The sequence below is a fragment of the Haemaphysalis longicornis genome, unplaced genomic scaffold, assembly GCF_048455015.1.
Source record: "Haemaphysalis longicornis isolate Haplotype H1 unplaced genomic scaffold, Haemaphysalis longicornis Haplotype H1 scaffold_10, whole genome shotgun sequence".
Classification (NCBI taxonomy): Eukaryota; Metazoa; Arthropoda; class Arachnida; order Ixodida; family Ixodidae; genus Haemaphysalis; species Haemaphysalis longicornis.
In genome coordinates, this window is record NW_027526204.1 from 21,895,621 (window position 1) to 21,920,950 (window position 25,330).

The following is a 25,330-nucleotide window of genomic DNA, read 5'->3' on the forward strand; positions in this document are numbered from 1 at the left end:
AGGTCAGAGTGACGGTTACATTGTCACTCTGACAGCAGCAGCCTGTTCGGCCGAGATCTATATACTAAACTAGATCCCCTCTCGACCGACCCTCGACAAAACCCAACACGCTGGTTTTGATAGCAAAACCCCGCCTCCAAAAAGGGGGCGTTCAAGAAAGAGAGAAAAACCTTTCAAAAAAATTATTACAAACCATTGATTGGCCACAGGAACCAGCCAATCACACACATGTCCCCACCTGCAGTCACGTGACCTAACACTCTCTCTTACACACTCATAGTGCTTTTCCCACAAACGCCATAGCACCCGACAAGCAAACACAGGACATCTGTGGCCTAAGTGGACACACATTACGTTCAGCGGGCGGCATCTGCACAAAAGCCAAGCTAAGGGCCCGGAGCGGTCCCCGCGCGGCTGACCTCCCTCCGCGCGACGCCTCCCACGACGTCGTGCGTCTGCGCGCGCGGCGGGACAATGAGGGTTGCTAATTCCCTCCCAGACTAAAGGGGCGCCGCCGGCCACCTGAACAGACCACGGGGAGAGACGCTGCGAGCCGAGGCGACCATCGTCGAGGCGAACGACCCGTCGACGAAGAGCGCCCGCCGCCGGAGTCGAATATTTTCCAAACTTACACTGCGCGCGCTTTCAACACTAAGAGATACGATCATCTGGCCTCCCGTCAGCTTGTTATGCCGAATGACCCAGCCCCCTCCGGCGCGACAGAGGTACTCAGGCTAAGCACCCCCGTCCTTTGACACACAAAAGGACGGGCACAACACACGCTCTCCGCGGCTCCGAACTTGGCGTCCGTGCGGCTACATGAAAGGGACACGGGAAAGTAGCTACCAGCGGAGGCGACGCCAATACATGGGCCACCGGCGGCCTTCATTAATTACATGCGGAGCCCGAACTTAACACTAAGGCAGTAAAATATGTTCCACAAGGTGCAGTTAACCAGCCGGCAATTTTTACAAGCAGCAGTGCAAATAAGCAAAATACCTTTTTCCAAAGTTTTTTGGAACGCAACTTTTGCCCTCTTGGAACTGCTGGCCAATTTAGGGACCTTTCCGTTAGTTCAGACAGCAGATAGTGGGTTTCTAGTCAGTGGGTCACATGTTTTCTTCACAGCAGGTAGTGGGTTTCTAGTCAATGGGCCACTTATTGATTTCGCATTGATAAGAGTTTTCAAGATTGTGTATTATGAACGGTTACAGTTGCTTTATATTGGGTCTTGAAATCCAGCCCTGTGCTAATTGCATCCCTGTGACAAACCGATACAGGTGAGGGTCTAGATGCATAATACAGCGAGCACGAGGTGTCGGGTTCGATTCCCGGCCGCAGCGGCCGCTTTTCTGATAGAGGCGAAAAGCAAAAAACATCCGTTTTTACGAGATTTCGGCGTACGTTAAACATCCCATGGTGGTCAAAATTAATTCAGAGCCCTCCACTACGGCGCGCCTCATCGCCTGCGCTGCGTCGGCGGGTTAAGACCAACAACCAATCAGGCATAAAAGTGCGTTTACTGTCAAGCCATGCCATGAAACTTTGAGCGGAAGGAACATTTTCAAACATGAATTCACATAATTTCCACTGCAGCATAAAAAATTGATTCTCCCTAGGTTAAAAATGCACACTTGTAATTATGCAGCTCCCAAGCAGTACATTACGATCAACCAGCACTTTGCCGCCTGGCGGAGCTTTCGACCTCTCACAGCAAAGCGCACCAAGCAATACAATCATCTAGGGCTTGATATAGTTGCTACTTTTATTCGCTTCGAAATGAAAGCTGTTCGACACCTGATTTTCCTACAAGGACGTGGTGGTTAGACAAGTGGGACAAACTGGAAAGCTGTCGGTGAAAATTATGATTAGCATGAATATTTCAAAAGGGACAAGACCACTTTGTCTTGGGGAGTTTTTTCCAGAAAAACCACGGCACTTGGCAACGAAAAGAGCTGGAAAAGAAAACATAGGAAGGCGTCACGGCTCGAGGAGGGTGTTTCTCATGTTGTGATGAACAGTTCATAAATGCTCTGACTGCCCTTCATAATGTACATCTAGTGCCCAGATAAGTTTACCGGCACTGTGTTGAAATTGAAGGAAGGTGACAGGAAAGCCTCTGTAATGTCGTGGGCCCAGTATGCTATTCCTGTTCGCACTGGCCAGACAAAAGCCAGAATTACTGGTCACTTAACTATGTGTCTACACTAAGAACTGGTCACTTTCTTTGTTGTTTTCCCATAGTTGATGATATAACATCTCCCACAAAATCTATGCACCACATCAGTTTATCACAGATGGGTAGGGGTGCATCAAATTATTTTATACGTGGAAGCATTTGTTTATCTCAATAAACAGTTCAACTCGCAGGAAGCAGTTTTATTTTGCATAAGGCATTTTTAAGTGCAGCATGGCCCCTTTCTTAAAAGGGTGGAAAGCTGGGCGAGTTCATAAGGTGACATTTGGAAACAGCGCAACACGCACTAGGACGGAAAAAGTAGACAAGACGAGCGCTCGTCTTGTCTACTTTTTCTGTCCTCGCCCGTGTTGCGTTGTTTCCAGATGCCCCTTTCTTTTTGTGAACCTCAGTCGTACTATCGATTCGAAAATTTATAGTAGGAAAGAAAACACAACAACCGAACGGAGAACACAATTTAGCGCATGTGATATCCCTAGCTGTTCATTGTTTTGATACTCGCTGACAGGCTTGTAAAGTTTAAGCTGGCATGTATCAGTGGGACAGTTTAGTTTTGTGTAGTGGTGTAGTCAGCATATAAGAGGCTATTACGGTTGTATGATAAACAGTTAGGAAGAATAATAACAAAAATAATAAAGGCAATTGCTGTTGCACTCCCAAATGATGTGATTTAGTGTGGGATTGCTGCTGCAGGCTTGACTGTCTGAGCGCCGTTTTCCTGGGTGCATGAGGTTATCCCTGTAGAGGTTTGTAAAAGTATTTGCTTATAGCTGTCTCCAGGAGGTGGGTTCAATTGCATTTATCTGTTCTTTGTGGTTGATTATATTTTTGTGGCTATCATGAGCGCCTCTAGCTTTTCCCAGTGGCAATTGTGAAGTCATGTTAAAAGCGACCTTTTGGCAACCGCCAGGTTGATTAATTTAGCGGCAGGGGTGTTACAAGCTTCGTTTCCCACAAGTCCCTCGTGGCCGGGGTCTAGGTGAATCTCTGCGTGGCCTTCCCTGGATCTTGTTGAACACGTTTGCCCCAATCCCTCGAAATATGCCGCTGTCAACCAGTTACTATCCTCACCGATTCGCAGAGAGCCTGCCGAAACTACCAGATTGGCCGCATTTCATTATCAGCCCTACTCACCCTCCAAAACTGCTCGACAACCCCCGATATCTGCATCGTCTGGGCTCCTGCACACGCTGCCATCCCCGGCAATTGAGCGGCTCATGCCGCGGCTCCCGATGTGATACACCGAGCCATTGCCGACAGTGGCCAATGTCTACCCCCTCAAGATAAACCCCACCCACTAAGCGGCTACACAGATTCTCTCCCATTACAAGCAAACTCGCCGCAGCCTCCCACCACCACACTGGCGCCTCTCCCGAGAGGAAGCTACAACTTGGTGGCGTCTCCAATCAAACAACTACCCACATCCTACCCGCCTCCACCTCATCTTCCCCACCCAACAACCTTCCCTCTGCGCTTACTGTCACCAGCCTGGCACCCTCTACCACATCATATGGGAGTGCCAACGAACTCCAGACTTGCCCCTCCTTTCCAACCCAACCTTCCAGCAGTGGAGGGCTTCCCTGGCCAGCCCGGACCCGGATATCCAGCTTAAGTTGGTGACCGTAGCACGGACCGCCAGCCGAAGTCAAGGCATCCAGGACTAGGGACGCTTTCCACGGAGCGAGGCTCACACATCAGCCTCTGCTGGAGAAATAAAAATATTTTCTATCTCTCTCTCTCTCTCTCCCCCCTCTCTCTCTCTCTTTCTCTCTCTCTCTCTCTCTCTCTCTCTCTCTCTCTCTCTCTCTCTCTCTCTCTCTCTCTCTCTCTCTCTTGTTTTCACTCGTGGCATTCTTTCTCTAATAACAGAGGCGAAAGCCACAACTGGTCCACTCGGTCCATCTTTATTCTGCTGGAGCCACGAACACGAAGTGGTGTACGTGTAGCATGCTCATCTCATGTATGTTTGGCACTGCGTATGCGACTTGCTGTTACCATGCAAGTGCCACATTTTTCGAAGTTTTCTTTCAACTCGCTTACCTTATGTTATTTGCTGTGGGCCGTTGGCCATTTGAAAAGCTGTTTGCAACGGAAGACATGCAGGTCATTTACTGAATGCAATAAAACTAATTTTTACATTTCTGCAACAGGTGGTACAACAAGAACGTCATGTTACATCTAGCGCTGGTGTGAACCGCAGACCAAGTGCAGCTACACACTATTTAAAAAAAAATTATGAAATACTTTACAGCAACCACGGCCAATATTTATATAAGCGAGTAATATTCTTTAGGAACACACAACAGTAACTGCTTTCTGCTTCGTCAGGGGTCGTTAAGCTTTGGGGCTCCTTGACGGGCTCCTTGACGTGGGGTTCTTGAAGGGCTTCTTGAAGCTTTCTGACAAGTATTGCACTAACACGGCATTCTGCAAGGCCACCTCATCAAATAGCACCTAGGTTTTGCATACGAAAAACAATTGAGAAAATTAAGCTGCAAAGCGGTGCTGCGTGACTTCCAGAAAGCTAGTGAGATAAATATTCCGAGTATGATGAATTCCAGAAAGGAGACCACGCCAGGGGTCAATATTGTGGTTTCTTCAGTCCTCATCCCTTCTTTGAATCGTCACGCTCCACCGATTTTTATTAAACTTGGTGCATTGCGCCAAACGAACCCCAGGACTTCGTGCGAAGCAATTATCAATTAATATAAAAGAATTTATTTAAATTTGTGCTGTTAAATCATCGCCTCCACTGCGTGACCACTGGTGCTGTGCCAGAATTTAATGCTCCGTCGTCACTAAACAGATTTCGATACCTCTCACGTTGAGGAGTAGATCCAGCTCTGAGAGAGTAGATAAAGTTCTGTAGAGTAGAGACAACTCTGACCAAATTGAAAATCTTTCGCAAGCTGATATATATTTGGACGTAAGGTTGGCTTTAAAGCAGTGCGTTTAGCGATAATTTTTCGCTCCTGTAGCCAGTGCCAACTGTACGATGCAGGTACAGAACTTTGGTTAAGCCATTGGAAATGCTGAGGTCACGAGGAATTAATTTCTGCCGCTTTTCTCCGGAATAACCATTTACACGCCTGCAAAGCCTGAAGGGTTAGGTTGCGATGCCGACCTGGAAAATGCCGTTTTTTTTCTAAGCTGGCGCCGTATTTTCGTTTCAGCTCGAGTGGCAGTGGGCAAGGGAGTGCGTCGCTGGCAAAGTTCCTCCGTCCTTTCTGCAACTGCCTCGACCGTTCCCTGATGTACGTGAGCAAGCAGGCCTACATTGTCATGGGTGAGCGGGCCAGTGCCCCTGTTCTATTTATTTTAGTTATTCTACTTACATTTCTTACATTTTCTCGGCGCGCCTAGGAACATCCTTACACTGATCTGTTAGGAGATGTTTAGTCGGAATTCTTTGTAACTTAACCACGTGGTAACCATTGTCGTTCATTGCACAAGAAATATCACGAATGTTAGCTCGGGGCAGGTGGGGAGCAGGCGACACGGCAGTGTCCTTCTGGATAACAAAAATATATATACCAGAGGAAAGGCAGAACGGGATTAGTAGTGGAGAGGTGGTAGAATTCGGGCTCATTTGAATTCCGTAACTCTCAGCTTCAGCTCACAAAAAAGATCAATCGGACAAGGAAGACAAGCTCAGGCACTACTTCCAACTGAACTTTAATAAACGAAGGTAAAATATATACGACTGAAAAGACAGCTGACTTAAAATACAGTAGAGATTAGAATTACAAAAAAGATTGTAATACCTGACCTGCTTGATGTTTTCTCACGCGTGTGAGTCACTACCATGACCAGTTCTTTTTAAGAACGCTGCCTCGTGTTCTGACAAGGTGGGGCACCCCTCCAACACGAAGTTGTTCGGAGGGAAGCGTCTATCTTTAGAGACGATGTGGTGTCAACATTTGCAGTGCTCAAAGATTGCCTGAGTCCGCTCGAGATAACGCACTAAATGCCAGAAAGTAACGCATTGAAGTTCTTGGACATCAGCCTCGCGTTTTCAGACGACCAGGTTGAGTTGAGGTTTCAGTTGAGTTGTTTAAGGCACGCCCCTCGAAACAAGTAGGCCCTGTTACCTATTAACTCTGCCCACACCAAACTAGTGAAACGTCCAGTAGCGACGATGTGGTTCACCAAAGCTCTCAAGATGTCCTCTGTTCACCAGAAGAAACCGCTGTAGAGGCGCAGGTTTGTGGGCTAAGACAATCAGGACAATCAAGACGCAACAAGATCACGCTTGGTATATTCATAGACTACAGTAAAGCATTTGACTACCTAAATCATAACAAAATGCTTCATAAGTTGGATGCGTATGGTGTTCACGGTGTTGCACATGCTCTGTTTCAATCATACCTTTGTAATCGGATGCAGTGTGTTGCAATTGAAAACTTTGTTTCATCGCAGAGCAAAATATGTTCCGGTGTACCACAGGGGAGTGTTTTAGGTCCCTTTCTTTTTAATGTTTACGTCAACGACATTGTTAAACTTGATTCAAGTGTTGACTTTATACTTTACGCAGATGACACAAGCCTCTTTATTTCAGGGCCAGATGCAAGTGACGTAGCAATTAGGGCAGAAAAATGTCTGTCAGAACTATCCAGATGGTCTAACTCAAATGGTTTAAAAATAAATACGCAGAAAACAAAAGCTATAATGTTCAGGGCCAGGAAAAAACAGGCAATGTTAAATAAGCAGCTGACACTTGCGTCTGCCCCTATAGAAATTGTCAGCAGACATAAGATTCTTGGGGTAACTTTTTCTAATGATATGACCTGGACATGACATGTGCAGTCCGTAACGAAATCTTTATCATCTGCATCGGGAGCGCTAGCTAGATGTCGTCCTTTTTTCCCAACAAAAGCCAAGCTGCAAATTTATCATGCCCTATTCGCTTCGCATGTCAATTACTGCACACTTGTTTGGTGCACGACTACAGATAAAAACATAAACGCAATTCACCTTTTGCAAAAGAAAGCACTGCGTAGTATTGCCAATGTCCCGTTTGCGCACACGACAAAGACGCTGTTTACAAGTTATAAGATAATACCTCTTCCGCGAACATACGAGTTTCGTCTGCTTTATTCTTTTTTGTTCTCAAACCAGAGCTTCAAATCATTTTTGCACTCAGTGTCTGGGTTATCCAAAAATGTTACGGGTGTAGGAACTAGATGCAATGACAACTGGCTTGTACCACGCCGACGCACTGACTATGTACTGCAATCACTCGCATACTCATTACCTGTTCTGCTTAATACGTGTAAAAAAAAAGGTGTTGATATTGGAAGTGTTACCCGGAAACAACTGGTGGAATACTTTCTAGACGACTCGTTGCGAACAAATCATTGATTGATTGATTGTGGGGTTTAACGCGCCGACGCAACGCAGGCGATGAGGCGCGCCGTAGTCGAGGGCTCCGGATTAATTTTGACCACCTGGGGATCTTTATCGTGCGCCGAAATCTCGTACACACGGCCGTTTTTGCTTTTCGCCTCCATCAGAAAAGCGGCCGCCGCGGCCGGGAATTGAACCCGCGACCTTGTGCTCAGCAGCGCAACGCCTTAGCCACTGAGCCACCACGGCGGGTCGTTGTGAACAAATAAGTTGTAGACATGTCTTTTCCTTGTCGAGTGCAGATTTTTAGGTATGAGCATACGATTTTATGCTATTTTTTTATCGCAAGTACTTTAGGTTGTAAATAGACCATTTTACGCAGTACTTTTTATTGTAAAGATGCTGTCGTCCAAGGGTCGTCAGGCACCCTCAAGCAGTACGCAACTGCTTTTCGCCTGATGTAACCCGAACCTTGTGTTGAAGCAAATAAACGTTTGATTTGATTTGATTTGATCAAGGCATTCTGAGCGCGTCATTTTGGCAGTCTGTGAGCTGTCCGCAGGCGGAAGAATTTACCAGTCAAGCGAATTGAAACCAGTGCGCGTGGCGCCAATAGGCGGCGTAAGGGGGCTGCTCGGCCATAACTGCATGGCGTCGCTCATAGGCTAAAGAAGAGCAGAAAGCTGGCGTTCGGATTGCCACGTCCGCACCAATGAAGCTTGTGGGGCTCTGTGGAAGCACTTGTGCAGTAGTAAAAGTAAAGGCGCACTGTAGCATGGGGCGTCAGAAAAAGCACGTCGAATTTGCAGCGGTGTCGTGTACCGTGATCCGTAGGCCTGTGTAACGGTATGTAGGACAGGCGGCATGGTGTGTGAACTTCAGGCTACGCGAGTATCAGAAAAACAGAAAAGAAAGAAATGAAGACATCTCCACTCACTGCAGTAAATGCCCCGGGTGCGAGCAGTGCTTTAAAAATTCTGTCATATTGTTTCATAAATTCTGATTACCACACGTGTTGGATAGTAGAGGCGGCTGAAATGCAACTAGGTGATTTCGATTGTTGCAGTCCGACATCGGTAACCTCGTCGGGAAAGGAAGCGTCGTTCTTAAAAATAGTTTGTCATGGTAGTGAACGACACACGTGGGACATCACAATGTTTTTCAGTATTCTAATATTTTCTGTATCTCCTGTCAGCTGTATTTCTTGCTGAAATATATTTCAGCCTCGTTCCATTAAGTTGAGGTGCAAGTAGGGCCTGTCTTTGTCTCCTCTGTGCGTGTTATTTTCCTGTGCGCCTCAGCTGGAAATAATGAAATAGTAGTGAGCTCGATGACTGCAACTACCCTAATGACAAGCGATTGTGTGAAGAAAAGTTTGTTGTCTTCTCGATGGACGCCTTGGGTGTAGGTAAATCCTTAGCCCTTTATACCTGATTGCATTCTACCGGTAAAAACCTTTCCCAGTGTTCTTGACATCGGACATGTTCAACGCTTCATATCAGGAGCACTAATCCCAAGAATGTGCACCCTCCGGTCTTCTTTTCCTCTGTCTCTGTGCGTTCAAATCAACAAGATATGCATACACTCCCAAAATAAACACACAAATTGGCACATACTGATGGCTAGCTTAAATACCCCGATTGCACGACTTTCTCGGGACGGTGAGAAAGCGTCGCAAAATGCGGGCTTCGTAACAACTGAAGAATTAAACCTATACAGTCAAACCCGTTTATAGCGAATTGCAATACGCACCGCGATTAGTTCGATATATCCAATAGTTCGATATAGCCGAACCCGCCTATAACGAACAATTGTGACAAGTTCGCAATCCGCGGGACCCCCCCTCCTCCTTCCCCTGCCCAACTCCACCATCACCAAATGCAGAAATGAACACAGTATAGACATTACCATACCCAAAATAATCCATTTATTGCAAGTAATAAAGCTACATTCCTCCTGAACTGCATACTTTGCAAAGAAAAAAGCGGTGATTTTTGTTTTCACTTTCGTTTAGGCGGCTTCTACTATCATAGCATTCTCCACACGAAACATTGTTTGCACCAGTTCGAGTCCACGTCCTCCAAAATCTAAGAAGCATTGGCGGAGCACATCGACTCTCGAAAGCGCTCTTTTATACGCCTCGAGATTCGCGATCGCTGCGCCGCCTGCTGCCGCTTCTCCGCGGCGTTTGCGGGATTGGCGCTGCGTGGCTGATAGGCGGTCATGCAGTGTTTTGGTTCTCTTTCGCTTCTCTTTGCCTTTTCCCGCACTAAACAACTTGTTATGGTGACGTCTGTAAGCTAACTGCACGTATAGGGCACTTAAAAAAAACAGCTGCGTCTTGGTAGAGCGCTCTAACGCCAACAAGAGCTACCCGCGGGGAGGCGGTTCTGCGCGCTTCGTGGCCGCTCTTGCGGGCGTCGGCGACGGTAGCAGCATATCACCGCTGTCACCTTCGAACACGTCAGCACAAGTGAATTCTATTTATTGTCGCCTCGTTTAGACCTCATATTGGCACCGTTTTGCAGCGCAGACAACAAATGCGGCTTTGCTTCTATGTACGTCGTAGTACAATATGATTCGGGGATGTGATAACCCAATAGCTGACAAAAACTTGTGCCTTTTATGGGAATATAAGCCACGCGAGAATGTTAATACACCCAAAGGATGTGCAGCGTCAGATATGTGCCCGCTCATGCCTTATAGTAAGAACCAAGGTATATGTTAATGAAACCACGGGAAAATCAATGGTCTGCAAGTCAGGAATAGATAGGATAGTCGTACGGGAATGAAAAAAAAAACCGAGTGCAGCTTCTCAAATGCTAAAGACGTTTGTTTGAGCAAGGTAGTATCCACCAGACCAACTAGATGCGAAATGCAGTGATATATCGCTAGACATGGGGGGGGGGGGGGTGGGGGGGGGCGGGGGGGGGGTGAGGAGGAGGACGCTCAACTATCGTTGTTTACAAATGCGGAGCGGTGAAATTAACGAATGACCCTTTTAACGTTTTTAGTAATCACACACACAATTGCTGCGTGTTCACTTTTCGTTTGTTTTTCGCCTTCAACGAACGGCTGATCACTCGGCGGACGCATTTTTTGAAGAATACAGGGTAGGCAGTTCACAAGCGATACGAGGTGTCGTTGGAAGAGTTGATTGATTGATTGCAGGATTTAACGCGCCGACGCAACGGAGACGATGAGTCATGCCGTAGTGGAGGGCTCCGGATTAATTTTGACCACCTGGAGATCCTTAACGTGCGCCGAAATCTCGTACACACGGGCTCGTTGGAAGAGTGTCGTATCTGATAAAGGTTCTGATTTCGGTTTATGCTAGATTCTGCAGTCTCCCCGTGTCATATGACGATGTTTCGAAGAAGAGTTTGGTCGCGGGCGCGAATTACTCTATAAACCTACCTTCGCGCTTCTCGTGGAGAATAAATGTAACAAATGAATCTTTGCGAGCGCTCACCTAGGGACAAGACGACCCAGCATTAAATTTGTCGTCGTGTGCTGACTCCGGAGTGTAATTTTGCATTATCCATCGTACTTCTTTGGTACAATGTTTGTGAAATTTATGCCGCATTGGCTTTTTCATGGTACTGATCAATATCTGCTGTGATATTGGCAGGCGTAACTTGCGTGCTGTCAGGCATGAGTGCTCCGCTGGATTTTGTAAGTGCACAAAGTCGATTTACATCATAGTGTGTATGGCCGCAACATGACCATCGGAGGAAACACTGCTTACGGAGACACTGCCACTAAATTTCAGGGCAGCGGAATTGCAATCAGCTGCATGCAAATGCTGGCTTCGGGACGCCGGCCTGTGACACACGCCCGGCGCTCATATAGATCTCACTAAGATCGCGTCATAAACGTTTATACTCTCGTGAACACACCACGCTTGCAAACAGAGTGCCTGCTCCACGTTATTTGGTATTTCTAACGCGGACAAACGGTAAATCGCTGTCTTGAACGAGCCCCAAAAGCAACGGCGACAGGGGGGACCGAGCCGGGGACTCCCGCGCCTGCTTTCGAAACGGGCCGCTAGGGGGATTTCAGTGGCGCCCCTACAGGCCGCGCTCGAGGCGTATAAGCGTCGGACGGCTTTCACTCGCGACATCATCAGGAACGTGGGGGATCTCTTCCCACAGTTCACCGATGCTGCTGTCTTGGTCCGGACTCGCTGACTGCGCGGGTTCCGACGGGAGTCCCGGGCATCGGAAACAGTTACGGAAAGTGTCTGACGTCACGTTGTCCGTGCGAGGCGCAATATCTCAGTCGCAACTCTTGCTCCGTGGTCGCGGCCAATCCACATCTCAATCGCCGCTCTGAGACCGTGCATTTCTGCGGTCATTTAGGCGCGCAGAGTTCGATATATCGGATGTAACTTTGTTATAAGGAATATGTTTCCCATGTATTTCGCAAACTGAATTAGTTTTGTTCGATATATAGCATAATTCGCTCTATCCGGGTTCGTTATAGCCGGGTTTGACTGTAACTGCAGTTTTGTGCCATGGATTTGCGAAAACTTCAGCGTAAACTACAAACTAATCTTTTGCATGGCTTCGAAACCCAAATCGCCGAAAAAAAATAAATGGGAGAAAAATCATGCAGTGCGGGTGCCAGCCACTTTGAATTGAAACAAACCTTCTACCGCAGTACACTGCCGCCCTTCCGGCCAGGCAGCGCGAATCGTGGCACACACGATCGCAACAAACACTTGTGGAAGCCTCAGCCTATCAGCGTAAAGTCGTTGGCGGTTACTGCTGAGTGGGAGAAATAAACTCATAGATAAAAACTTGTGGTCATGGACCAAAGGATTATTAAAAGCGTAAAAATTATCAGTGGCTTAGCTCGGCTGTGCCAGGATATGCGTGGAGTGAGCTAAGGTTCAGCTGGTTGTTCTTAGGTTTCCTGGTTGTCTACGATTAGATGATTATCATGCTTACTGCTGCTAAACCATGTCCAATCCAATCCAATTGAACCCAATCCAATCCAATAGAATCCAATCCAATCCAATTCAATTCAATTCAATTATATCCAATTCATTCAATCCAATTCATTGCAATCCAATCCAGTCGTGGAGGCGGTGGCTGTGACGCGCCAGCTGTGTGAGGTGAGACGTCACTGCTACTCGCGCATGCGCAGCACGCCTCTCCAGAAGCCAGGCGAAACTGCTCAACCTCGGCCAATGTAGCTCACGTTACAAAAAAGACTTTTCGGCTTCCATACGGAAGCCTTGTTCTCTTCACGCTTCATGCTTGTTCAGTTCAAAGCTTCATGCTTCGGGCTTATTCGCTCAGTGAACAAAGGTTCCGTACGAAGCCAAACGTCTCTTTTGCACTTTTAATAAACCCTTGGTCGGTGACCACAAGTTTTTAACTATAAACCTTTTAGCCGACCAGACGAGATTTCGTCAAATCTTATATTTCATCTGCTGCGCACTGTCCCCGTTAACACTGCGCAACAAGGGGAGACGCCAACGAGAAGTCGGGGAAAGCGATTGTGCAGGGGTGCGCGAGGCTGCTGCAGGGAAGTGAAACGAATTACCAGGAGGTGGAGAAAGCAATGCAGGACAGAATCGATTGAGCAGGCTGAAGGTTCTGCTGAAAAGGCCCGCGCCCCTTTTATTTCGTCCGCCGGTCAGTCGCGCGCTTCCCGTGAGTCGCCGGATCACGTGGGTCTGGAATAAAACACTTCGCATAACCTAGGTGTTTAATGCATTGTTTGTACGGAGACTCGGCTAGATCGTCATAAAAATGTTCTTACTTCCTTCTCACCTTCCCCCCCCCCCTCCTTTATGTAATTCCTGCACAGGCCTTTGAGATATTTAAATAATAAAAATAAGTATCAACGAGAACTTTCACTGCATGACAATGTGAGCTACTTCTCAATGCTGGACAAAAGCCGTGAGTGACTCCACGATATTAGCCCTCAGGGTTCTTAAAAATGTTTAGCGCAAACAACTAAAGACGGTACACAAGAAAGGAGACAGGAAGAGCGCTAAGTTCAAAGTTTCACTACACTCATTGTCTTGTGTACCGTCCTTGGTTTTCTGTGCTAAACATTTTTAAGAATCATGAACCAATTAGCCCCCCAACAAGTTTTCTTAAATTACCCCTCATGGCTTCCTGCCTGCTGGAATCCCATTCAGACGGCAAGAAGAATTTTTTATTAACCGGGCCTACTCAAACGCGCCATATACCCCAGATGTAACCCGCAAATGGTACAACCGTGCCACTTCCCTCACATCGGCACCCAAGTGTACCTTTTGTGGGCAGGCTACAACGCCTAACCTGTACCATTCAATCTGGCACTGTACGACATTCGACAAGGGCGGAGCCGCCTTGCTTGATAAATGGCCACTGCCATCTGACGCTCAGGCGCACTTACAGCTACTTCGGATTAACGCACCCGTCTTCGGAGCATTAGTCCTATACGCACTGGAGAAGGGTCTCTACAAAGCAGTACAGAGCGGGCCTGACTATTTTTTATCCGGCGCACAATAATGAAGACGCCCACAAAAGGACCTATGATCCCACAATGAACTTTACGGGTATTCTCATACATCATCCACTCCCTACTTACCTACTTCTCCCAAAGGGCTTCGTGCCTCCTTTATAATAAAGCAACTCGACGCGGTGGCTTAGTGGCTAAGACGTTGCGCTGCTGAGTACGAGGTCGCGGGCTCGACTCCCGCCCGCGGCGGCCGCTTTTCTGATGGAGGCGAAAAGCAAAAACGCCCGTGTGTACGAGATTTCGGCGCACAATAAAGAAAAATTCCCCAGTAGTCAAAATAATCCACTACGGCGCCTCATCATCTGCGTGGCGTCGGCGATTTTAACCCATCAATCAATCAAATAAAATCAATTAAAATAAAGCGTATTAATTCATTCATTCAGTTAGACCCTCATGGTACCGTGTTTCTTCCGCTCAGTGTGCTCTAATTCTCGCATTCTATCTACCACGTCTCCCGTCCAACGAGCAGCGATGCGTGGTCTGAGCTTCCGCACCAGTGGGCGGCGTGCCCTGAGGCTCCTGCGCCGCCACTGCCAGCACGTCTCCAACCTGCAATCTGTCGCCGGCTTCCTGCTCTTCCTGGCCAAGTCAAACGTAGCCTTACTCGCCGTCTTCAGTGGTCTCTGGATCATAACGGTAAGCAGAGGTGGCTGCGATACATGCACATCGGTCGCCAGGCTCTTTCATCCCCGTTTGCTCATGTTGGTGGAAAACAAAAGCGCTCAAAAAACAGGGACGAAGGAGGACGTAGACAGCACGGCGCTTACTCGCAACTACTCGTTTAATGAACAACATACACATATGTAACATTCAGAGTAGACGTGCTCGCCGCGTCTAATCGCTCACCCCGGGAGTTTCCGTCATATTCGAGTATTGTCTTCCCACCGAATGGCGTGCTCACACGTAAACACGTGATTTAGAGACGTGTTGGGCGTTCCCCTCAAAGACTCTTCATCTCCTCCCCGCCGAAGTAAACATGCCTAAAAGCATTTCACGGCCATTTTTGGCGCTAGTAAACTGGCGCTTTTGTATAAACCGTGAAGAACTCTGAATTTATGTATGAATAATTCTGCTGCTCTTGAATGTTATTTTGTAGCAGTTTTAGGTATGGCAACCTGCGTTTTGATGGAATTGAATGCGGAGTATTTCATCGCGATTCGAATCCTCGACGAAACACAAGTTACACGTAAAATCGCTGTTGAAAGGTTTTGCTTGATGTTTGCAACATCATATGTGCGAAAGTGATGGTTATGTCTAGGTGCGCGCTGGATGCAATCAGAACTTAACACTTCGCGAAAAACAAGTACTTATTATCGTCCCGAGGCGCAGTGGTTCCTAAAGCGTAGCTATCGGAGCAATGACGAAAATTCCGGCTTTTTAGCCGCCTTACTAAAAATGGACACACTGATGCCGCGGTAGTTCGTTAGAGCTTCCCCGCATTTCGCCCTCGGAACATTGTTATTGCCTGTAGCATGGATTGAGCCACGACGGCCGCACTGTCAGGCTTGATAGTTGGGCAGCTTGGGCGTGTGATGGTCATGCATAGACAAGATTGGTATGTTACTTACGTCTGATCTTTTGCTGGATCATTTAATCATGATTCGATCCATCCTTATGCACGTACTCAGAAATTTCGGATATTGAACGCTCCTTCAGGAACGTAGTAAAACGACTTTATGCATGCAATATTTCGGCCATATTCGCTGCTATATTTATTGAAGCTTCCCATAAAACTAGAAAGGGAAGCGCTTAAAGTCACTCTCCTATCCCCCTCGTGAATGCTTCCCATACAACTAGGAAGCAATTACGGGGGGAGGTTGAGGAGGGGGGGTAGACAGAGGAGTGTGCATTTAACAGTTTGAACTTGTTAACCGTGATGGTTTTCATCTCGATTAAACTTACTAGAACCAGATTTGAAGCGTGACATTAAATGCTAGGTAAAGTTTCAACTTTACCTTGCGGTGATGGAGTTAGCGAGCTTTTACGAAAATGAGAGTAAGAAATTTGACGTCTTGAAGGAGCCCTAACTTAACACGGACAAAAGAAGTAAGTAGAAGGACCACAGCGCTGCGGTCTGCCTACTTCCTTCGTCTTGTGTCAGTGTCGACGGTGCGCTACATCAACATTTGCCAGAGCCGCTACGGACTAGCGCAGTTGTCGCTTCTTTTAAAGTGACAACTCGCGTAAGTCGTCGCACCTGCGCAAATACTGAGGAGAATTTCGTTTACGTTTGTAAGCATAAAAGAAAATTCAGGTCACCCAGGAGGGTCTGGCAGATAGCTCAGCTAGATTTAAAAGCTCGTGTTGCTCGCCGTGCGCATAATGGCTCACTGATAAGTAACGACGAAATACAATCCTTGTGAAGCGCTTATCAATACTGTATTCATTTAAAACTTGAACGCCCTTGTTTTCAGAGCTCAGTTCTCTGGCGAGTGCCAAGTAGACCACTGGGCCCGAATGTCTTCTTCATGTAGACAGAAAACTGAGACTGGCACTAGCTAGCCATTATCAAAATCAAAATGAGTTTAAAAGCCTGTTTTTCATCCTATTGCCATTTTTTTATGACGGCGCGTTGTTTTATTCACGGCATCCTTCAAAATATTGACATTTTGGATACGCCTGCTGAGCAGTGGTCGAAGGTGCACTTCTACTTCTGCTTTTTTGCGTCCTACACGAAGAGGACCATCTTGGGTTTTTGTTCTTCTTTTTTTTTCACCTAATACATGCTCGAATGTACGGATCCTTAACCTATTGGGTAGTAACAGATCCATTAAAAACATATAACAAAGTAATCGGGGATTATGCTGCGTAGTCACATGTTTGAAGGAAATGTATATGCACAGGTGCCCCAAAAATCTCGCAGGCAAAAAAAAAATGCTTGCCTGCGCTAACTCACGCAGACTCTGCATGTGACCTCCGATATCGTCTGGCTCAGAAAATAAATAAATAAATACTCTGATCCAGTGACGTCACTTTGCTTTCAACACCCACCTGTTGTTTTTGTTGGTTCAGAAATATTCAACCCCATACAAAAGCTTTTTGTGTATTTTAGCAGCGGAGCTGTTTTGGCCGGCACAAATCCGCCCGTCGCACCAAAACACCTCGAAGCCTCAAGAAAAAAATGTTAGCGAGGTCCCGGCGATCGAACCCGGGACCTTTACGCCACCAAACCGGCAACGTAACCACCGGGCCACCACAGATACCGGAGAGGTACGGGGTTAGCAGCGGCGGGGAAATCACATGTGCGGCGCATTCGAACAAAAAAAAAACGCTTCCCGTGGGCGGAAGGCAACTTGAATCCCTCGCGTTATGAAACCGGCGTCTATCCAATTGGACTATTGTCGCACTCTAGGCGCAGAGCATTTGCTTTGGGTTGGTGGCGCAGGCGACACATTTGGGTTGTAGCGCGTGTTAACGCGGTCCGCGCTGAGAGGGATGTCATAGCCTGTTGACGAAACGATCCCTGCATGCCAGACATGGAGAAATTTCAGTGATAAGTTGGCAAGTAAATCTGAGGTGATGAAATATGGAGCGGAAACCTGGTTCCTCGTTAATAAGTTGAAAGAGCAAACTTAGTTGTGCTCGACGGGTCATTGAACGAATAATAATGGGAAGAAAAATTCGGAGCAGGGAACGAGCTTCCTGTATGAGAGAACAAACTGGTCTTAGTTCAATTAAAGAAAAAATAATGGAATAGGGCTGGCCCTGTAATTAGGCGAAATGGCAGTCAGTGGACTACCAAAGTGACGGAGAGGACGCAGAAAGATGGATCGGAAAAAAGAAAGGCGAATTACTCGATAGAGGGAAGAAATATGGGAATTTGAAGGCAAAGAAGGGAATCGAGTGGCGCGGACAGGAGCGGTTTTGAGGTTGATGGGAGAGGCCTTCGTCCTGGTGTGGACCTGGTAGGCTCTTGCTGCTGATGATGATGAATCAGCCGGGTCTCCAATGGGAGAGGGGCTCCCAGCTCTGCTGTTTCTCCAGGCTTGCACTACTAGTGCACTCTGCGGGAGTTTTTTGTTTTTGTGCTGATGATTGTGACATAAACCCCAACGCATCTACAAAATTGCAAGCCCGGCCAGCATTGCTCGTTAGCTGTAAGTGTCTAAGAGTAAGCGTTATCAGTCGGCCTGAGAAAAGTAACTCCAGGACTTCGTAATACCTACTCCTACCTCTGCTTGCAACAGAGACTTGGAAAGAGCCTTTAGAAGCACTGAAGCGCTTCTTGCAACACGTACATGAGGCAACCCTGGTGGTACGACCCCTGAGATTGTAACAAGCTCCGCTTCAGTGAATTTCCGGCTTGTGGGCGTACCTCGGCAAAACAGGGTGCCACTCACTCATACTCACACAGAAAAATAAATTTTTCCTGATGCACTCACTCACATTCACGCTCACCAGTCGGCCTCACTACACGCACCCACTCACGCTCACCACTCGCCGTCACCACTCGCACTCGCAATCACGCTCACCACTCGTCATTGCCACTCGTATTCACTCACGCTCAGCATTCGCCGTCACCACTCGCACTCGCAATCGCGCTCGCACTCAGCACTATTCTTCTCCACTCGCACGCGAGTGTGTGCAGCAGAACCCACATGAGTCCGGAAACCGAACAGTATTGTAGCGCGTTTAGGTGTCATAAGACCCTCAGATCATATTCTCAAATCAACACGCCACCAGAGAATTCATTTTAGGGTACCATTAGCAGGAGGTCAGTGACGACATATTTCCGAAGCTAATAGCAATCCCGCCATTAACAACCATCCCAGCGAGCGACGAATAGCCAAAAGCGAGTACAAGCGCCATAGTGGCACTCACCGCGGTAAGCCCCGCAAATGGCGCGAGTAGCGCGAGTGCACTAGCGAGTGGTGACGGAGGTCACGGCAAGTTGCACTTGCACTCGCGAGTCGTGAGCGGGATTCCCCGCGAGTTGCTCTTGCACTCGCGAGTGGTGAGCGGGGTTCACTGCGTGTGGAGCTCGCACTCACACTCTCCAGTCCAAAACGATGGTGAGGCTCACTCACCACTCACTTATCAGTGGTGACTGGGGGAGTGTGAGGGCACTCGTGAGTGACTCTGTCGACCTATGGTTTTACGCAAATGTACTATTATGAGCAATATGAAAGGGAACACAGGAACGCGTGGCAAACAGCCTCGAAACAGACTCGGAGCGATACGCGGATGGCGCTGTAAAAAACGAAGGGGGAAAGGAGGGTGCTGTGCCATTAACGTTTGGCACTCCCACCGCGCTGGCGTTTCTACAAAGTAGCAGCTTAAGTAATTTAGGCGATGATATGGTGTCGTCCGAAAGCCGATAAGACGCACGGCGGGAATGGGAACAGTTGTTAGAACAGCGTCCCCCTTTCCACATTGTTTCCGACGGCGGCCGCTGCGTATCACTGATAGCTGGGTCTGAGGGTGTTTGCCACGCGTTCCTGTGTTCCCTTTCATATTGCTCATAATAGTACACAACGACCCCGAAGGGCAGGACGTTAAGGCAGACGCCCACGTTAAGTGGGCAAACGAAAGAGAGTGTATTTTAGCAGCGTATTGCAGGCGTTTGTACAGTCTGACCGTAGCCCCCTCGTGGCGGATAATCAAATCACCACGATCATGAGAACTCCAACAAACACTGGGGCATGTAGAAGTTCACAGACTAACACAGACAAAAGCTGATGAAATACTGCACAGATTCCTTCCCTGCGTTTCTTGTCACGGAACTCCGGCTACAGTGTCATTCAGGGACAAAAGCTGCCGCTAGGATTTCCGCTGTCGGTACGGGGGCAATGCGTGCCCGAGCCACCCTCGCGCACATTGCTCAGACGAAGCTACTGCGCCTGTTCAAAGCAAATGTTCAGAAATAACTAATATTTAGTTTAAAGGAGCCATGAAGACAAAATACAAGTTGGGTTTAATAGAAAGACTGCTTAGTCCCGATAACAATAATGCCAATATCATCGCAATCTTCGAACAAATAACGGAGATAATAAAGAAAACGTGTGAAGCAGTCGCGACCCCCTAGCCAATTTCCCGCAACTTTTCTATGACGTCACGGAACCTTGTTTGTGTGATTGGTGGCCGCCTAACTGACCTGTCGCGACGACACATGATTGGACGTCTGTAATGGGGCCTCTAGTTCCATTTGACCGCATCACAAGAATGCTAACGTGCAGCTAACGCACTGAAAATTATGTTTTATTGTTGGCCCATGTGACGTCATTCTTGCTCATAACACGTCACTGTGGCGCAAAATTTGAAAGTTTTTAAATACTTCTTCCTTTTTTTTTATTTAAAGAAACATATTTTGTGGCTGTAATGAAGCGGAGTGAGATACTAAATCCTAGGTCTTTCAAATTACACGAAGTTGTATTTTCTCTTCATGGCTCCTTTAACATTCCATGCGGTTGCTCTATCTGGGTGTGAAAAAGTTTGTTTTGTCTACCTTTTCACGATATCAAGAGTACGATGTACCTAGCCATGCCTACGCACCAATATTAAATGTACATTCTCTTTCAGGAGTTTTTTATCTCGTGCAAGGGATTGTAAGACTCAGCTTCGTTTAAGCGCATGTTATTGCTTGGTCTTGTGGTGCTGCCGATGCCTTAGAGTAAGAAATTCGCAAATTTCAAGCTCGCCTCGAGACTTGTGGCAATGCCGATCACGCTATTTATATGCATCCATCCATCTACGCCGCCGACGTTCGCCGCATTGAAGCACTCTGAGTGTATCCAGAAGGCAAAAATACCGGGTAACCAAAAGCGAGTATGCTGCTTCGGGCTCCTCGCAGGATGCGATCGAAATATGTACATAAACGGTACACAGCCTTTCACAACACCCGTATTACGACTCCACCTGTATGCAACTTACTAGTAAAGATCACGATGTGATGGTATTTCTCGGGGAATAGCGCATATCCAAACAGCGCTTAAGTCTGCATAGATGTGGCGCTGGATTTCAGGCATTATACGGTGACCTCATCACTTACTTATACATGTTAACATGGCAAACACCATGCGTTCTGGAGGTCACATGCTGCATTTAATACTTTCACTGCATGTGAATACGTGTCAAATTAGCGGCACACCTTGATTATGTCCCGCATGTCCAGGAATCGCCTACGACGGTGTACGTGTGGGCTCCCCTGATGGCAGCTGGCTGCGTCGTGTATTACGTCGCCGACAGCTGCATATCGCTCTACGAGGTATGGAATTCTTCAAAAGCGCCTAGGCGGAGATTGTTCGCCAAGCGGTCCAGGAAAGAGGCTCGGTCCGAACCCATTCCCAACTGATGCTGATTATAAGGCTCGAATTTGGTTTCTTTCGCTGCGCTTGTTGCAGTTTATTTATTTATTTATTTATTTCACATACCCTAAAGCGCTGTAGAGGGGAGCGGGGTACATAAAAAAAGACAGAAAATGTAGCTGAACATAACTGCGCCACAAAAAAAACTCACACAAAAAACACGTGGGCTGACATGTTGCAGTGGTAATACAAAAATTGACAAAACAGCAGCACTGCAACAACAACCCATCAATAATAGCATAAGCAACGCGAAACCGCACACGTAATATAACAATATGAAAATTAGTCATGCCGCATCGTCGCCCAAGAAATAGGCACATAATGTCTGACGAAAAAGACAAAAGTCTGCTATCTGCGCAATTTCGCGGGGTCGACAATTCCAGTTATTGGACGTATTTGGAAAAAATCAATAAAAGAAGGTGTTCGTTCGTGCGGTATTGTGTTATCCCGACTTTATGATGGTGATCTATACGAGCAGAGTGGTACGCATGCAGCGAGATAAGATTGTTTTTAGGTGAGGTGTGATTATATATCTTGAAAAAGAGACTAAGGCGAAAAACTTTCCGACGAAGCGACAGGCAAGGTATAGACAGCGCAGATTTCATATATATGACACTAGCCGTGCGGTTATCATTTGATACGATAAAATGACATGCGTTGTTTTGTACAAGTTCAATGGCTTGATCAAGATTAGCGTGACAGGGATCCCATACCGCAGCAGCATACTCAAGTTTGGGTCGAACTAACGTTTTATACAAAAGTAGTTTTAATGAACCAGGGGCTGTGCTAAAATTCCTACGCAGGTAACCTAGTATGCGGTTTGCACTGCTTGTTATGGTCTCGATGTGTGGTTTTCACGATTGGTGGAAGTTTGGTGCACGCCCAGATAACGGTAAGATTTTACGCTTTCTAAGTGAATATTGTTTAGCTTATATATTGGCGGATCCTCATTCGGACGTGAGACGTGCACTATTTTACATTTATCTGAATTTAGTTCCATCTTCTAATTTTTGCACCCAGATGCAGCATGATTTAAATAATGCTATCTAAATCATGCTGCAGCTTCAACTTATCGTGATCATTATGGATTTTGCGATAAATAACGCAGTCGTCTGCATATAAATGTACGTGAGAAGAGACACAGCAGGGTAAATCATTAATATAAGCAAGAAAGAGTAATGGACCTAAAACAGAACCTTGCGGTACACCAGACGTCCCTTCAATTAGAAGGGAATCATGGTCATTAATGGTTACATACTGTTCACGGTTTGTAAAAAATCATTGAAGCCATGTTAATATTTTTGCGTCTAAATTTATTCTACGGAGTTTTATCATCAGTAATGCATGGTTAACCTCTTCGAACGCCTTCCGGAAATCAAGAAAAATGCTATCTGCCTGCGAACCTTTATCGAGTATGGCATGCAAGGAATGAGTGAAAACGATTAACTGGGTTTCATATGAGCATGATCGACGGAAACCGTGTTGAGCGGAAGAAAAAAAGTTGTTTGATCTAAAAAGTTGAAAATTTGAGTGTACAGTACGTGTTCCATAATTTTACATGGTATACAAGTCAACAAAATTGGTCTATGGTTTTGTGGAGGGTGCCTATTACCAGATTTATATTACGGGACTACTTTGCCTACTTTCCATTGGCGTGGTAGGATGCCATGGTGAAGTGATTGCTCAAATAGCTTACTTAGAAATAGAGAAGAGCACACTTTAGTCTGCTCCAGAAATTTAGAATTTATGCTATCAATTTATGCGTTTTGCGAGATTCGATTATCTTTATAATACCACAGGGCTCAATATTAACACGAAACATGACAGCACATTCACACTCAGAAACATCACAAACTTCGGGCACACTCGATGGCGGGAAAAATTCACGGGAGAAGACATTTAACAATAAAGCACCCTGCGTGGGCAGAACAGGCTCACCCGCATCGTTCATCAAGGAAATTGTATTGTCTTTTTTCGAGTTAACAGCATTCCAGAACTTTTTGGGGTCATTTGACAACAAGTTCAGTAACGTTTCCGTTATGAAATGCTTTTTAGCGTCACAGACGGCACTGTTATATTCCAGTTCCGCTTTGCGGTATACCTCCCATTGATCGATCGTGTTACATAGCTTTGCGGAACGGAACAACCGTTTCTTTTTATTGCATAGGCGTTTCAAGGTGTTGTTAAACCAAGGTGCTCCCGGGTTCGAGCGAATACATTTTACAGGCACATGTGCATCGATTAATTAATTCACCTTGTTCTGAAAGAGGTCCCAATTCTCCTGCACACACCGCCGTTCAAACCATGCTAAATATGTGTCAAAATAGCTGCACATCGCTTGGTTTATTTTCTCGAAATCTGCCTTACTCTAATCGCGGATTTTTTTTATGACGTCAACACTACGCGGGACGCAGGCAACACAAAAAAATTGCAGCATGTAGTGATCGCGCAACCCGGGCAGATATGAAATACTACTTACAAGTTCTGGGAGCGTTGATAGAGTTAAATGTAATGTGTTAGAGCAGGTACCAGTACATCGTGTGGGTTGCTTAACCACTTGAGTAAAGTTCAAGCATGTGCACAAATTTAGGAAGTTTTGGCCGGCGGATAAAAACGGATCAAGCACAGGGTATGAACCGGACCAACAGATGTCCGGGAAATTCAAATCTCCTATCAAAACAATCGGTAAAGAATTAAAACGGCATAGAATACTATTATTAACATCATAAAGGTCATCAACAAATGCCGTGGAAGCATCAGGTGGGCGGTAACAGGCGCCTAAAACATTTTTTTTTTTTTGCTTTTCAATGTAGCACAGACCCAGACGCTTTCCGAGTTGTAATTCACGTTTATTAGTAGACGGAATGCTCTTAGATACGGCTATCAACGTACCGCCACCGGTCCCACCGGATCCCTTCTTGGTGCGAAATTCGTTCCCTGGAACACGCGATGCGTGCATAGGTTAAAAAGCATACGGTAAGCAAGCAATTTGTCCGTAGTCAATATGAGTGGTGTACCTGAAGCTTGGAGTTGCTAACGCGGAGTCACATTAATTAGGATGTAGGAGGGCAATTCATAAAGACGTCCAAGGAAATTTTTATACCAGCCTTACGCCGCCTGGGAAAACGGTTTCGGGAATCAATTCATTTTTGCTCTATTGAGCCCACCTGTACACGAATATTTTTCAGTTACATACCAGCAAATAGTTTAAGGCAAAGTAGCAGCAGATTCACGGGTACACATACAACGCGAAAGTTTGCAAGTGATTGGACCTGGCACGATTAACAGTCCACTCTTGTGGTGCGTTTAAACAGCTAACCTTAAAAGTACGCGTATTAGGCCACCTTCATGTTTCTGGAGCCAACCACGTGTTCAGCTTCAAATGTAATCTAGATACGAACAACATTTACTGTTTGCCCACTAACGGCACGCACTATTTCTCCGATCCTGATTAACATAAGCGTCGTTGCAGAAATAACATTGAGCGCAGCAAAAGACACGGATGATAAACAGGATGGGTAGGACGGCAAAAGGATAGGCCATTCGCCAGTAACAAATTATTAAGTACTGCAAAACCCTCCTGCGTTATACATTTATGAAGTATTAGAAAGTGGCGGACAAGCGCCACCGTACATTTAATGGTGGCATTTGAAATGCTTGCGTTGAACGCGCACTTCCCCACACACAACTGTTTTAGATGGGATTCATTTAGAGGAGGGGGCACGCTGCCTGCTCAGTTTTCTATGAAAATATGTCCTTGAGACCACTCGTTATTCTTTTTTTTCCATCGTGTTGAAAGAAAAGCGGTGCTCTTCGCTCCGTCGTGGTTGGACGCCTTTTAGGGTGGATACAATTAAAAGCGATTGAGAAGGAATTTCCATGAGTTTCAGGGGTTACGTCTAGCACAAACTTCAAGTTAAACTACTTTAAAATCTTGTTGGTATTTGTCATTTTTTGGGGG

General features: G+C 46.5%; 1 protein-coding gene across 1 annotated transcript in view; it reads left to right on the plus strand.

Annotated features, from left to right (window-relative positions):
* LOC144157653 (choline transporter-like protein 1) overlaps positions 1-25,330 on the plus strand; it is a 164,344-nt gene that overhangs the window by 134,268 nt on the left and 4,746 nt on the right. Inside the window, exons 15-17 of the mRNA XM_077688469.1 lie at positions 5,371-5,483; positions 14,535-14,701; positions 21,177-21,269. Of these exons, the coding sequence (XP_077544595.1) occupies positions 5,371-5,483; positions 14,535-14,701; positions 21,177-21,269 (373 nt within the window). The remainder of the gene's footprint in view (positions 1-5,370; positions 5,484-14,534; positions 14,702-21,176; positions 21,270-25,330) is intronic.